Genomic DNA, 15,593 nt, shown 5'->3' with positions numbered 1-15,593 from the left:
AGCACTTGCTTATCTCTCCGAAAAAGAGCTTTTTTAGAGGTGGTCAGATAGGCACACATAGACACAAACACGAACACACACACACACACACACACACACAAACACAGAGTAAACATAAAGGCAGGACCAATCGATTTCTCTGTGGACATGCAGTCATTTGATGTGGAGGTATTCAAAGGCAAGGATGACGCCCGTGAAGGAACGCGACAGATGAGAGCACCTGTCTGTCTCATCCTCAAAGACTGGCACCCAAAGAGGCCCTACTTTGCATGACAACAGCTCTGATACTCACTTTTAATAGTTTTGAGCTCTGAAGCGTGAAACTAACTTTGTTTTTCTGCAGCACAATCATTATTTAATCAGTGCTAAGAAAGGAGAACGGCACTAATAACGAGGAGCTCAGCGGACTGTTTTGCGGAGTTAATCTCCAAAGGGTCAGGGGGGTCCACCTGGCAAGCAGAGAGACACGTTCCTGCGATTGAACAACACATGAAAACATCCACAATTATAAATAAAGCCACCACAATTATTCACCCACATGTTCTAAAAACTTTTCAGGATCCCTAATGAGGCAATATGAGCAGCAATTACAGAATAACAATTCTGGGTCTTTTATGGCTTCTGATGGGAGTAGCTACTTGTAAACTCCGATTCAAAAGTAGCAGTAATCCATCAAAAAGGCAACCGTAATTCATTAATAATTAAGTATTTCATATTCAACAGATCATTAGAGACTGCACAGTAAACCGCGCAGATTGCATACAGCCTACTGAAAGGGTAAAGATGATCAAAGATGCTGTTATTGATATTGTTGCAAAAAAAAAAAAAATACAATGGCAATACAGGAGCTACTGACTATAGCTGTCAGCCCGTCCCTTTTTTTGTTTGTTCCATTTCTGGTTTTTTATTTTAACTTCCAGTCACTATTACTGGCTATAGTAAGCTAAGGTCAAAAGTTTTGGTCCTGATCAGTTCACACAGTCAATTATAAATTTCTCAAAGCTGGGGAACACATGTCCACATTTATGTCACGTGACCAGACATGACCCCACGTACCGCAGATATCTGATTTTTTTTTTAAAATCCATCTTTGGTGCAAAGTTACCTGGGGCATTAACTAGCTTACAACTAGCTCAAATAGCTCACTGTGTGTTGCTACAGAACATTAGCTTGATGTTTCTATGTTAAAAAATTCTAAAAGCACAGTACAATGAAGCACGTCACGTTACTAATAACTTCTTTAGAGTATTTACAGTTGCCACAAATGATCACTGAACCTGCTGAATTATGCTTTGTTGGTCTGGAAGCTGATTTATAAATGTGAATTAAAACTTCTCACCAAATGTAATATAATATATTTTATTGATAATATAATTAGCCTGTTACACAGTAATAAGCCCATGTCAAAGAAACCTGGATTGTGTGTAATAATATAGTGTAAGTAAATGAGTCTCCACTGTGACTCTATGTTTTGAATGAAGAAATATTGTTTCAACACATGATTTAAATGGCCACACAACTTCGGTTATAATATTATACTGTTATAAACACATTCCCATTTCATGTTTAGACAGAAAGTTAAAAGAGAAATCCTACCCAAAGGCAGATTTTTAAATCCCTTTTTGTAAAACATGATTTGCTGAAAGGATTCCACTGAGACTCAGTGTGACCTATCTACTAGTATGACCCATCTACTGCTGATCATGAGACTAATTATACATTCCACTGAGACGCTCTGTCCAGCTCTAACCTCAGCCTTTTTACCCAGTTGCTGATGGGCGGATGGTGTTAATTTGGGAGGTCACTGGATAATGATTCCAAAGGGCATTGGAAGATTCACAATAAAAAAAATTATTCATACTCTTGACTTAAAAGAATCCTATTTAGTTGGCATAGGAGAAATAGTTTTTTGTAAATGTACCAGTATGTCAAAAGAATACAAATTATTATGTCAAAACAGGTAATACCTCGCTTAGTTAATTAAACCCAAGAGGTGCTTTCTCCCTCGGTTCCATTAAAAGTTTATCTGGATTTGAAGCCTCAATACTCCACTGAATATGTTCAGTGGTATTAAAAAGCCGAGTTCAAGATAATATTAATAATAATAATAATACTAATAATACTAATAATAATAATAATGACAATGACAACAAAGACAACAACAACAATAATAATAATAATTACCTTATGTATGTAACACCTTTGAAAAACAAAGTAACAAGGTGCTTTACAATGAAAACAGATAATGCAAGTAAATAACATCTAAAACATAAAATATAACAAGATAAAATAATTTCAATAGTTACAACAAATACCAACAGTTAAGAATCAGCCATATGATAAAAGTGAGTCTTCAGAAGAGATTTCAAAGAGAGATCTCCAGGCAAGGAGTACCGAAGCTGAGGAAGATGAACAGCTCCTAGAATATCTTTTTATTAACTGAGGGATACCTAACAATTGAGTATTATTCTGCCAGAGTTAAGAGGTGTGGAAAATACTGGAGCAGAGTAAGATTGAAAGGCCTATAGCCTCAAACTATTCTCGAAACAGGAAATTAGGAAGTTCATTTATATTCTTAAATAATGTTTTTCATCTATCAAAGAGGAAATATTAAATCCTGCCCACCACTAAAATCTCACTCATGGCTTTTATGATATATATACTGTATAAATACACATTTATCTCACAGTTAGGCTGGATATCCCAAAATGACCTAAAAGGTCAGACTGTAGTGTCTTGTGGAAGGATGATGATATGACACAGAATAGCAACTGAACCTAAAGTATTGCAGTGGTCTTAAACCTTGGCACCAGCACCCCCGGGGGCTGGGCTAACAATGATTTCTCGAGTCATTACATGATTTATGGTGAGATAATGAGATAGCTGAGTGTTATACTGTACATTATTGTTATATGACACTGCACTTTGTATAGGTTTTGGTTGCCCTATTATCATGATATAGTTTATTTTGGGGCTTTCCTGTTCTTAAAGGCTGAATTAACGATAAATCTTAAAAAACATTCTGCTCTTATCTGACTGTTTTAGTTTATCTGACTCTCGCCTGTTTGGTCATCACATTGGCATTAGTCATGATTTTATACCTCAAAGTATTATTGTATTTAAATATCTTCTGATATCCACATTATACCAATATAAACTAATGCCTCTATACACTATTGTGTAAACAGTTCAATGAGCTCACAGTATTTTTAACAAAACTGGACTGAAAAACTGTAGAAAATTTCTTATTTATCCTTTCTAGGGCAGAAATGTATTGTTTTTTTTAAGCTTCACCATTTGTTATAGTTCACTGTACAAAATGAGAAGTAGAGAAAGTCTCTCTTAAATGAATAAATTAATTAACTTGTTTTATAAGAAGATCGTAATCAGCATAAAACTACACTGAAATGACCTCATTAAGATAAAGAGTAAATATCTGACCTTGATTGAAATCAGATAGGCCTTTGTCACACAAGATATTTTAACATGTCACAGTAGGAAAACAAAGGTGTAAATAATAAAATGATTGATGACTGAATTCAGTTTAGCTGCTTCCTGGTCCTGGTAATGTACATGCTGCTCACCGTTATGGCTTACTGGGACACTTGAATAGAATAAAGCCATCATTACTGTTGTTAGTGAGTCAAAATGTATGTGCTGTTAAAAAAAAAAAAAAAATGTTATCCAAACACCTCAATTTGCCACAAAGTCCAATTTCTGAAGCGACCCAAAGTGTCCACTTTGGACACTGCATGAACAGTTTCAGTCTAGACAAGCAATTGAAGCAGCATAATGTACAAATTTATATTTAAAAACAAAAATTTAATCTTTTAATCATTTGGGTTTTAGTATTTTAATATTCATTCATACTGTACAAAACTGTAAGAAAACTAAACTTGCAAGTGGCAGTCCAAATAGAATGGTCAAAATCTGTGCAGCACTTTTAGTCTTTAATATGCGTCAAGCCCCAAGCACATTGGATCCCACACTTTCCATAATGCAACTCAATAGGATCTTTCATAGACATTTCATATTCATGACATCATGTCCAGACTAGCCTTTGTTCCACTAGCTTCTGTAACTCAACACAATTTCTCATTCAGCATTTCTTTCATCTGTCACATGTTCCTCGACTTTACTTTTACTTATTCTTAGATAAATGGGTATCCACTACAGCAGTTGCTATAAGAAACTGAAACCTTTGGGACTGTAACAAAGCTAAACAACATTTAATTTGTGAGCACAGAAATAAAACTACAGCTCCCGCAAAAAAAACCAAAAAAAAACCCAACAAAAAACCCCCCCGAAAAACTACAAGCACAGTAGTGCGGGTACTTACATCATCATAACTTGTTTTTTTCTATATCTGTGCAACTCACCAACATTCTCTTCTAAAGTCATTTTTTTAACTTTCTAGTTGTGATCTGTAATCTGTCTAAAAACTTTTAGGGCGTTCGCTTTTTTCTGTCCTGCTGTTGTTACAGACATGTCTGAGCTAGATGTGACATCTTGACTCACTCGTGGACTTGCCTCGTCTGTTGAGCTGTGATGTTAAGCCTGTGAACATCTAGGGTTTATGTGAAATGTTTGAAAGTGTTTGTTAAAGGCCACTGAAAATATATACAGTATAATAGTATGACCTATACAAAGTATTTACAGTACCACAACATCAGTAGTCACAATTAGACGATGATTTTGAGACCTAAAGGTTGACAAAAGGTCTTGGGACAGACTCTCACTCCACTTGGCCACCTTCATGGAGTATCAGTTAGTATTTTGATATCATATCTCCTATAAGGTATCAGAGCAGATGACCTATAGTCACTCTCTCTGCCCTTGTGTGCCCAGCCTCAAGGCAGGTGATTCTCAACAAATAAAAATAAAAGCCCAAATTCCCTTTCTGCTGCTCTAAATCTTTCATATGTTAAGAAATAGTGATCTAGGTCTAGAGCCCAGACTTTTGCCTCAGCCTCTAGCTCTTCTCTGTCTAACCAGACCTCCCTCTGGTTAATCTCAATGTTATCCGCTACTTGAACACATGCACTTATTAAATGCTTATTAGCTGAACATATCACTTGGACACAAAAAAGCTCTTTCATGTCCTGCTTCAAAGCAAAGAGCCACTGTTAAATCCCAGGGATGGCTGCATGTTGTTTACCTTTACAATCCGCCTTCTTCTTCCTCCTCATCCCCTCCACTGCTCTGCTATAGTTAGCAGTCCTATCAATTGTTGTCGGAAGGTCTAAATCTCCTGGGACAACAAGGATTGCAGAGAGAAGAAAAGGGTTGGGTGTTAAATTTAGTGGACTCAGTCAGGAAGCTGCGGATTTTCTGTTTTCTAGGTCAGGTAAGTGCCAAGTCGGCCAGAAGCCTCTGACTGAGAGACATGGGGAAACACAAACAGATAGAAGACCACTGCCTGAGGTGAGGGAGGAGGGGAAAGAGAGAGGCTATCTTGTGTTTCTCCTCTTAGGTGTAGCGGAATATATATACTGTACATTAGGTGCTGACATCCATCAATCCCTCAGATTAGTTTCATCTTGTTTTTATTGTCGGTACAATGGTTTACCACTCATCATCAGCAAGCAGTGACTGAAAAAAACATGCCCACTTGGTCACATACACACTCTCGCAAATGTTGCATTTTAGCAAGAATGCTTTGAGAGGGGCAAGCGAGGAAAACACATTTTCAGGGTCTGATGAACATGTCATCCAGGGAGAAGAAGGAATAATTTGCTCTTTCATTTGGTTCATTCCACTGGATGTCGTTTGCTCCACAGCGGCTGCTGTCAGCCTCCAGGAAATGAAAGTGTTTACTGAGCTTGGCCATCCATTTGCACAGCTCCAGGATACACTATTAAGTCAGGCATGACCATTAATAAGCACAGTCATGGATCAGACTTCTCTGAGACTGAGCTGGTTGAAGTAAAGGTTTGTAGTACAAAAGAAAAAAGGGAGGTGCCTTTTGTACAAGTGTGAGAATCATCTCAAGTGTAGATAAATACAAATGACTGGGGCTGCTCCCAAACAAAGATTAACCTAGTAGACTAGTAGTTGTTAGTTCAAGCCATTAGTCGACTAGTCGTTGCACTTTAATGATATTAATTTAATTATTTAAATATATAGTTTTGGTGGGCAACAGAAAATGGTTTGAGTTCCAGGGCTGAGAAAGAATGTTATATATTATAATATAATAATATTATATAATAATAATATTGATAACTCTGTGCTACATTACAGAGAAATACAAAAACCGTAATAATGAGCCTTTAAAATATAAATTTTACAAGCGCACAAAGCTAGCGAGACTAACTACCTGTTAACAACACCGGCAAAAGCTGCAATGACTCCAAATATGTTGGAACACCAGCAAGGAGAACATTACAGTGATCGGCCACGCTAAGTGGCTAACGTTATGCTAATTACATGTTTCAAATGATAAACCATGTTTGAGGTCGACCAACGATAGGCGAATGTTTGCCTGGAGTGTTGTATTTCACCATCTTTGGGTATTGTATCCTGTGGTCAAGGCTGTTCTGTAGTCAGCATGGAGCATTTTAAGTAACGTTACTAAATGTGCTGGTTTTTCTGTCTTCTACAGTAGCTAATGTTAACGTTATATCCATGCATTGTTTTGAATTAGCCACGCTGGTTAACATACACCCAGACAGGGCAGCAGAAACTGATTTATCGGGTTATGTTCAGACTGTAAAATGTCATTCAATAGTGTAATCGTACATTTTGCTTCATCCATAGGACTGTAAAGGTATAATATACAAAATAATAGTATAAAAATGATGAATACTTTCTTGTTTACTTTAGTACTGTGTCAGATGTTAATTTGTTTCCTGATGATGACATGCTCTTGTTTATTTATTTATTTGGGTGGAACAATGTTTCTAGTTTAATTTAGGACTATGTCAGGCAATGGTTTCTGTAATGGTGATGTAATTAAGTAATAATGTTGTATGAAAAAGGGGAAGGATTAGATCATTTTCACTTCGTATATTAACATGTGATGATGTTCGAAATGAACAAAACGAACAAACCATCATCAGGCCCTGATAATATACAGTATAGCATGACTTCATCATTATCACACCCTAAATTTTTGATATATTTGTAATATTTTGCTTTAATGGGAGGAAAAGTGAATGCTAGTTAAGGCTGCTATGCTAAGCATAAGTTTGATTAAAGCCATCTACATTTGATTAAAGCCAAATGTAAACAAACCCTGCACCCAGCCATACGGGAAATGTCCATGGGCTTCAAAGGATTCATCGTTTCGTAACTGTTCAAAGGTATACACATTTATACTATAAACCACATAGTTGGTAATACCCAAGTACGAGGTTGGAGGAAGCAATGCAGGGTCGGCACTCAAACTTTCTGTGATGAAGTTGTATGGATCATTGTTGTTAATTTATCCAAACAGTCTCTGGCACCCCTGCTGAGTTTGTCTCGGTATGGTATCCTCTCTCTTTGCTTCTGTTTCTCCAGTTTTACTGCTTTCACTGCTACAAAAAAGTATAAAAGTAATGTAAGTTCTTTGCTGCTACTTTCACTGTACCGCTCACTGTAAACAATACCTCCAAAATGGCAGGTCACAGATATTAAACACACGTGACTGTCAAAGACCAGCTACTGTAACAGACTGTCCTGTAATTACTATGTCTTTTCTATATTTGAGGTAGTGTGTCCCATAAGAGTTGCTGTAAGGCTACAGTCAGGCAGGCGTTGTTGGCTGAGTCCCGCTTATTACATGTGTGTTAGGAAAAGTTAAGAAGTTGTTGCTGCTGTTCATCGTACTATGTCTGAATATCCCATTTATTATTTTATTACTTTTATTACTCTGTCCTGGACTGACTGAGTGACTGAGTATCACCACTCCCTTTGGAGTTAGATTTTTTTTTTCCTATGACCAACCAACCAATATTTGTTCAACTAATAGCGTTTTTCCACTGCATGGTACCGGCTCAACTTGATTCGATTCCAATCGCTTTTGGTACCAGGTATTTCTTTTTCCACCTCAGATATAGTACCCCGTCCATGTAGTAGCGACATGAAACTGCCATGACGTCATTTTCAACGTTACACACAGGTACAATGGAGGATATCGAAGGGATGCTGTTCTTTATTCTCTGTATGTTCTGAATATCGTATAGTATAATAACTAAATATAATACAGGCTACAGTGATTAGAGTACAGTAGCCTGGCTATTTAGAAATGGCAGGACGTCGGGACGTCCTCTCTCACACAATGATGAAATAGCGACAGTGATGATTCTCTTTGACCAAACATTAATCTGCAGGGTTTAACCAGTGTCACCTTTTGGTATTGTCTCAGCTTGCTTGGAAGCTCAACAAAGGTTATACCAAAAAAAAAAGTGCCAGGTACCAGGTATTATCCACATCTTTTGCCCGATGGAAAACTAAAAATGGCGAGTAGAGTCGAGTCCAGTTGAGCCGGTACCATGTGGTGGAAAAGGCCCATAAGACTCTACTTATCCACTAACATTTGGTCAACTATTAGCCCCACAAATGACTTTACAGTACACAGTATGATAACACTTTCAGTGCAAGCACATCAGGACTTCACATACATTCACACACCCAAGGACATATTACTCTGATAGCCTGTGAGTGCATGCGTCTCTGAAATCATCTCTTCCGACAATCACTGAAAATTATACAGGGATTTGGTGTAACTAAGGGAAAAGCCAAAACAGTCGGCTCCCTGTTAAAACTGAAAAGACTAATAATAGGGCTGCATCAATGTGACTCTTTCTCTCCCAATACTCATTCATATAGCTAAATTCTCAGTATCTGCTAATACTGAGTGATACCAGTGCTCTCTTTTCCCAGAGTACAGGGTGACATCTTTAAATGTCTTGTTTTGACGAACCAACACTCCAAAACGTAAAGATATTCAGTTAAAAGTGATAAGTGACTAACTGCAGCAAATTCTCCAATTTGAAAAGCTGGAGCCAGTGAAAATCTTTAATTTTTGCTTAAGAATGAATGATCACAAATAAAAACAAGTACCCAATTATCAGAATAGTTGCCTATTAATTTTCTGTCTGTCAGCTAATCAATTAATTTACTAATCATTTCAGCTCTAGCTGTGACGCTAAAAAACTGAATTAGTGGACCACTGTGAGTCACTGAATTGCACTGAATAAACACGGAATTTTAATGTGGCTTGGTCACATCATTGGCTGATACACAATCTTAAATACACATTATTCAACTGATATAAAAATTCCAACTGATATAAAAATTCTAAAATTCCCTCTGAGCAAAGAGAGCAAATGGCAGAAAACTGTTCTCAAAGCACGAATGTATAAACAAGCTTCCCTAGAGTCTGTGCTTACCTCCAATTTATTTAAAACACCCAGAAAAACTTTTAAGCCACTCGTGTATGAAGGTGGGAAAATATAAGGACGGTATAATAAGGATTACATGCAATAAGAATGTAAAGTAGACCAAAGATGTTCAAAAAGTGCCGGACGGCTTATCTCAGTATATTCTCTTTAGGTTTACTGAAGGAGTTAGAGGTGTAGGTGCATATTTCATTAAAGATGGAATATCTCATACATGTTCATCAGCATAAAAGAATTTGGAAAACTGTTATCTGATATCTTGTTCAATATCATTATGATGGAAATACATGCTTTTTGATAACTCAAGCTACCATGACCTAACAGAAACTGCATAATATACTATGTCTTCTTTTAAAATAAAGGCTTAATATATTAGTGTGGGATTAAATTGACCCGTACAATGATTGACATCCTGCCTGTTACCTTGATCGCAGTCTTGTTAACTGGAGGGATTTGACATTGCATTTTAGTTCCTACATCTGACAGATTGCAGCTCTGGTCTTTCATCTGTTTGGAGGTTTAATTCCCTGAGCTTTCTATTGAAGGGAATGTCACTCATTTCACCATTCGTATCCCTGCGGGACCAACCACAACACCATCATACAAATATTTGCTCCGTCAAATGTATGAGCATTTTAGCTTACACAATTTAGAGATTAAATCACTAATCAATGCCACCTTACTGTCAAGCCTTCCATTTTCGCACAGCACATAGGCATTTTACCGTAATAACGGTGGCGGATTTACTACTCATAATTCTTAGTATTTATTTAAACAATTGGGCCTTTAAACAGAGGTAGGATAAGGATTAACTTATGTGTTTTGCAAATGTAACCCTATTTCAGTTCAAGCTGGATGGGGTTGCTGGTGTGTAAATTTCCCCAAATGCGATAAAGAGCAGGACAGAGCTGCAATCGTTAGCCTAAACTCCGTTAGCATCCAGAGCCAATTTCCACTGGAATATCCATTGGAGCTGATTAATGCTGGCCAAATGCAGCCACTCATACCAAAAATGTCAATTTATAGTATCATCATACCTATCCATCGTGATGTCCAGCCTAGGGCAGCTGCACTCATGATGAAAGGGCATTTGATGGAATTGTTATGTGAACTTTTAAAGCCAAATGAGACTGATTTTATCATGGTTCTCTATCAGATTTTCATCAGAAAATGTAACCTTATCCTAAAAAAATGCTGGATACTGTCACAGTCTTGCAATTCATTCTCCATGGAGCTACACAGATGTGTGTATAAATGTGGAGGAGGAAAAAAACTCCTGTTTCTGGCTAACATAGGCAGTGAAGTTAAACTATATTACAGTACATGTGAATACTGAGAGTTCTGGTATTCTCTGGGGAAGAATGGTTGGAATGATAATGAATACAAGGAAGAATTTAACCCTATTATTAGTGAAAATGCTACAATACCCTTGATAAATTTCTCATTAACGTGTGTAGTTATGTCCATATACAAAGACAAGCTTTGGCATACTTGGACGATGATTGAATAAGCACACTGTGGTGAAAATTTTAGAGCTCATGACAGCTTTGTGGCTGGCATTGCTGCCATTCTCATTTTCTACCACGTATATTACATTTTGTTGGCAGGAATGTTAATATTAACGCCTCCAAATGGCCTATTTTTTCTGGAATCTAAATCTGCCCCGCAATTTTATCAACAGAAATACAGATGGGTAAAATTACGAAATGAAAAGAGGACAAATGAACATGGGGCATTTCAAGATTTCTGAGCTCTGTGGATTTTGTTCTCAAACAGCTTTTCAAGTCCTGAAGCTATTTTATCCATATGGCCCCTGCCTCTTTCAGTGGTTATGCAGTGGAACTTTGAACTGAAGCCTATAGAAGTGTAGCATAATAGAAGAGCATACATTTCTAAGCTTATAGGTTGCTGAGGGTTACACTGTGACTGGACTGTGCTGCAAAGCTGCACTCTGCAAAACCGGTTCTCATCTGAGTCATAACACCTGCAGCTAGAAGGTAAACACGAGGGAGAAGTCTTTATGACCAAGATGAGGCTGTCAGTCTTTAGAGCCTGGGGGACTCTCAGTGTGTCTGGGAGCCCTGCAGGGCTAACGGAGAGAGAGAAAACGCTAACAAAGGCTTCATCATATGCTGACCTTTCCACAGATGCTGGTGCCTTCCCCAAAAAGAAGAAGGTGTCACAGCCTCTCTCGCTGTCCTTTTCCCCTCATCTCCTTCTCTCCTCCAGTCACACTTATTTCCAGTGCCTACCTCTGTTCATCTGTCTTTCTACGTCCGCCACACTCTGTCCTAATGAGGGTTTATTCCCACTGAAGTGTGTGAGTGGTACAGGGTATGAGGATGTAGAAACCACCAGCTGAGCTCCTGTACCACCTCTGACCTTCTTTGTCTGTCTCTATCCGCCTCCTTTTGTGCTCTCCTGTCTCTGTTTCGATGTTTACCTGTCCATCTGACTGTTGGCATTAAGAAGCCCTCACTAAACTCCTGTCAGTGCCGATGACTGTCATGTCCCCCACGAGTGTCAACTCCCCCCTCAAGCTATCAAAGCACAGGCCTTAATGAGCCCTACAGCGGAAACAGCAGTATCATATGCAGCCTGAGATGAGAAGATGGACTGACAAAGGGGGGCAAAAGTGTAATGCTCATGGGGAAAGAGAGGAGGAGCGAAAGAGCAACAGGGGAGCAGGCAATTATCCTTACTCTGGTGCTGTATATGGCCTTCCAGCCCTCGAGCAGGCATGTTAGAAATGAGCTATATCTTCCACTGCTGTGTTAATAATCCCACCTACCTACCATCACTCTTCATCCCCAACTAGTAGAGGACAGATGCTCCAAAACACCAGAGAGAATTAAAGAAAGACTGCGCTTAGAGTGGAAATTCAAACAATATTACTGCCATATTTTATTTGTAATAATACTATACTGCTTTGCCAACACAGGTCTCTTTACTGCCATGCCCATAAAACATGCAATCGAATTGAAATGTGAGAGCAGTAGAGACGGATAAAGAGAAACCAATCTGCACCAAGAAATCTGAAATAAGAACCTGAGAGAGGGAGGAAGACTCTTGTTAACAGAGGGTTAATGTGAATAAAGCCTAATTAGGGATGGGAACTGATGAAGATTTTACTGATATTAATGCCAAATATATATATATATACATATACACATACATACATATACATATATACACATTCACACATACATACACATACATACACACACATACATACACACATACATACACACACATACACACACACATACATACACACATACACACACACACATATATACACACACACACATACATACACACATACATACACACACACATACACACACACATACACACACACACACACACACACACACACACACACACACACACACACACACACACACAATAAGTGTTAGTTAAGTAAGGCATTCTAATGTAAGCTATACATAAGTTGAAACCAAGACTGGGGAAGATGACATAGAGAGAAACTCGTGTGTGAAGAGTGGTAGAGAAAGATACCCACACTAACACTTTATGTATATTAAAAACGAGAGATGGAAAGAGAGTAAAGATGGGGTGATGAAGAACCAAGTAAACCAGTGTTAGCCATGTTTGCAGATGGCTTTTTGAAGAGGAGGTTCCCTTTGCTTTCCCTCTGGCAGTTTCCCATTCTCAGCTCCAACGTACGTCATGACTCCCCGCTATGCAAGAATGAGTCCCACAAAGCACACGCACAAACATATACAGTACTGCACACTAAAGAACCCATTTTGTTTGAGTATCCGCATAAGCTGGAATATACAGATCTTGTTTCATAGTGCTACAGTGTGAGATAAATATCTCTCTCTCTCTGTTTGTGCCTGATTCTGTCCTCCCTTTTTGTCACTTTTGACACACACATCAATGTCTTTATGTTGTGGTATTTTACTTTTTATAATGGTTTATTTTTGAATCATTATAACCAAATTACATTAAACTATAGTTTGTGCTGTAATGAATGACAACTAGAGGTCATGGTTTACCCCTCTTATTTATTTCCAGTTACAACTCTGCTCACATACACACCAATATGCTTTAGTGTGTTCTGTGGGAAGCTAAAGACTCATGCTGTGAAGTATTCAGAAACAGCAGGAACACAGAGTGACGCCACAGTGGGGCGAATAAAAACAGACAAGATGACCTTTAACAAGGACAAATCTTATTGGGACATCTCTTTGCATCTGTCTGTCTGACTATGTGAGTATAGTTTGTCTGTATGTGCATGCACATGTCTCCATAAACATGTGTGGTAAAATGACTTAATTACAGATATTGCGTAACTAGAAGCTAGGTTTCAGACAAGGACCATTTCTATTTCCCCAGCCTCTTGGATGAAGAAGTCGGCTTCTCTCGTCCAATGCGGAAGAAAGGGAAGTGTCCACAAAGAAATAACACCTTTCCATTATAACTAACTGTCACGTTCATGTCTTTTTTCTATCTAAAGCAGGACAGCAGCTTATTTCAAGCTCTTAATATTTAAATTTTTAACCAAAAACATGAATGCACATTTCTTCATGTGTGGCATGTCTTACAAAAAAACTGGACTGAGTGTAAATCAGTATTTCAAACATCTGGGCTGCCCTGCTTCTGTCTCTGAAGTTCGGCCTGCACATAGTGTATTTCCCGGCTTACTGCAGATTCCTTTCAGTATCATAAGGGAAGTGACAGCAGCTCGAGGGAACAAAGCAATAACTAAAAATTAACATAAATTCACATGGTAATGTATTCAGCATTGGGCAATGACTTTCCATATAACAGAGGGACTTGTTTTTGGGGAAAAAAGTGTTTTGAGAAGAGCAAAGCCGAGAGAATTTACAAAGGCGTGCACAGACATGACTAATGAACAAATATTAGCCCTGATATTTGGGATTCAAAATGAAGATAAACTGTTCCAATCTCAAGAGTCCAATTGTGTGTAGACACACATACCATGCACCCTGAATTCATTACTTAAGTCTCATATAGGCATTCAATGCAAACACAAAGGAATTCTTCCACTAAAAACTGGGTCACAGGTTAATCCAAAATGTCTGTTTTATCAACAATGGCTGCCAATGATGACACTGGCACCTGAGACAAGGTTGAACCACGGTAAGTTGTCTTCCCCACTATATACAGCCCAACCATTGAGTATGATGACAAATGCAGCCACAGTATTGTGCTGCTCTGTAATTAAATGGAGATGTGGGGTCAAAACTCCCAACAGGTTCAGGTTGGAATGAAAAGTAAATTGGCTTTCCTCTAAGTGATTTTATAGAGACAATTACATAAAGCGTATTTATAACTATTATTAAAACAGAAAAATTATTTATCTTGTAAGCACCATAATATGATGAGAACTACAGTGTAATCTCTCACAGCTCGTTCTGCCTGGCCTTCTGTGATTCTTTGGTGGAGATAATTACTGTGTTAGGTAATTGGAAGGTACAGAAAACACACACCCATTGCATGGAAAATGGAGGTTACATTACCTTTCCAAAGCTCCCTTTCCCAATGGCCCGCAATATCTGGAAGTGGTCAAAGTTCACTGTGAAGAAAAAGAGGTAGAGAGAGAAAGAACCCGTCAGCATGTTCTCAACTACATTTCATGACAAGGAACACAACATGTAGTGCAATCATAAAGTATTAGCACAGTGACATTTTGCTGTTGTTCCAGCTCTGCACTCCAGCTCATTTGATTTAAATTGAAATAATGACTATGAGGTTAAAGTGCTGACTTTAAGCATTAATTTGAAGATGTTCATATCTACATCAGATGAACAGTGGAGGTGCTGCAGCCTTGAGTCCCCCACTTTAGTGGGACAGAAAGTAATTGAACGTTAACATACGTTAAGCTAACATACAGTCATCACATTTAATGGTTATTTGCAAATCCTCTGCAATCAATAACTGGCTGAATTATGTGACCAACAACCAACAGGAGACAATTTCCTGCTGATGCTCTTCACAAAGGAATTATCTACACAACCATCTTCACTTCTTGCTTGCTTTGCTTTTGGAATCAATAGAACATGAAGGGTATTTTCCATTTGAATGAAAACCAGTTTATCTGAACACTGTAAGAGGAAAAAGTGTATTTTGGACAATGAAAAGTCTGTAAAAATACATTCTGAATACGAGCACAATAGTCACAACAATAAGCATGTATATACTTGAAAGATCTAAACA

At 38.1% G+C, this 15,593-nt stretch overlaps 1 protein-coding gene across 1 annotated transcript in view; it reads right to left on the bottom strand.

Moving 5' to 3' along the window:
* LOC120796484 (serine/threonine-protein kinase 32C-like) overlaps nucleotides 1-15,593 on the bottom strand; it is a 77,177-nt gene that overhangs the window by 34,812 nt on the left and 26,772 nt on the right. The window contains exon 2 of the mRNA XM_040139384.1: nucleotides 14,897-14,952. Coding sequence (XP_039995318.1) covers nucleotides 14,897-14,952 — 56 coding nt within the window. The remainder of the gene's footprint in view (nucleotides 1-14,896; nucleotides 14,953-15,593) is intronic.

Source organism: Xiphias gladius, chromosome 11 (genome assembly GCF_016859285.1).
Source record: "Xiphias gladius isolate SHS-SW01 ecotype Sanya breed wild chromosome 11, ASM1685928v1, whole genome shotgun sequence".
Classification (NCBI taxonomy): Eukaryota; Metazoa; Chordata; class Actinopteri; order Istiophoriformes; family Xiphiidae; genus Xiphias; species Xiphias gladius.
The sequence above is the reverse complement of the archived record's forward strand: the minus strand, read 5'-3'. Positions and strand labels throughout refer to the sequence as shown.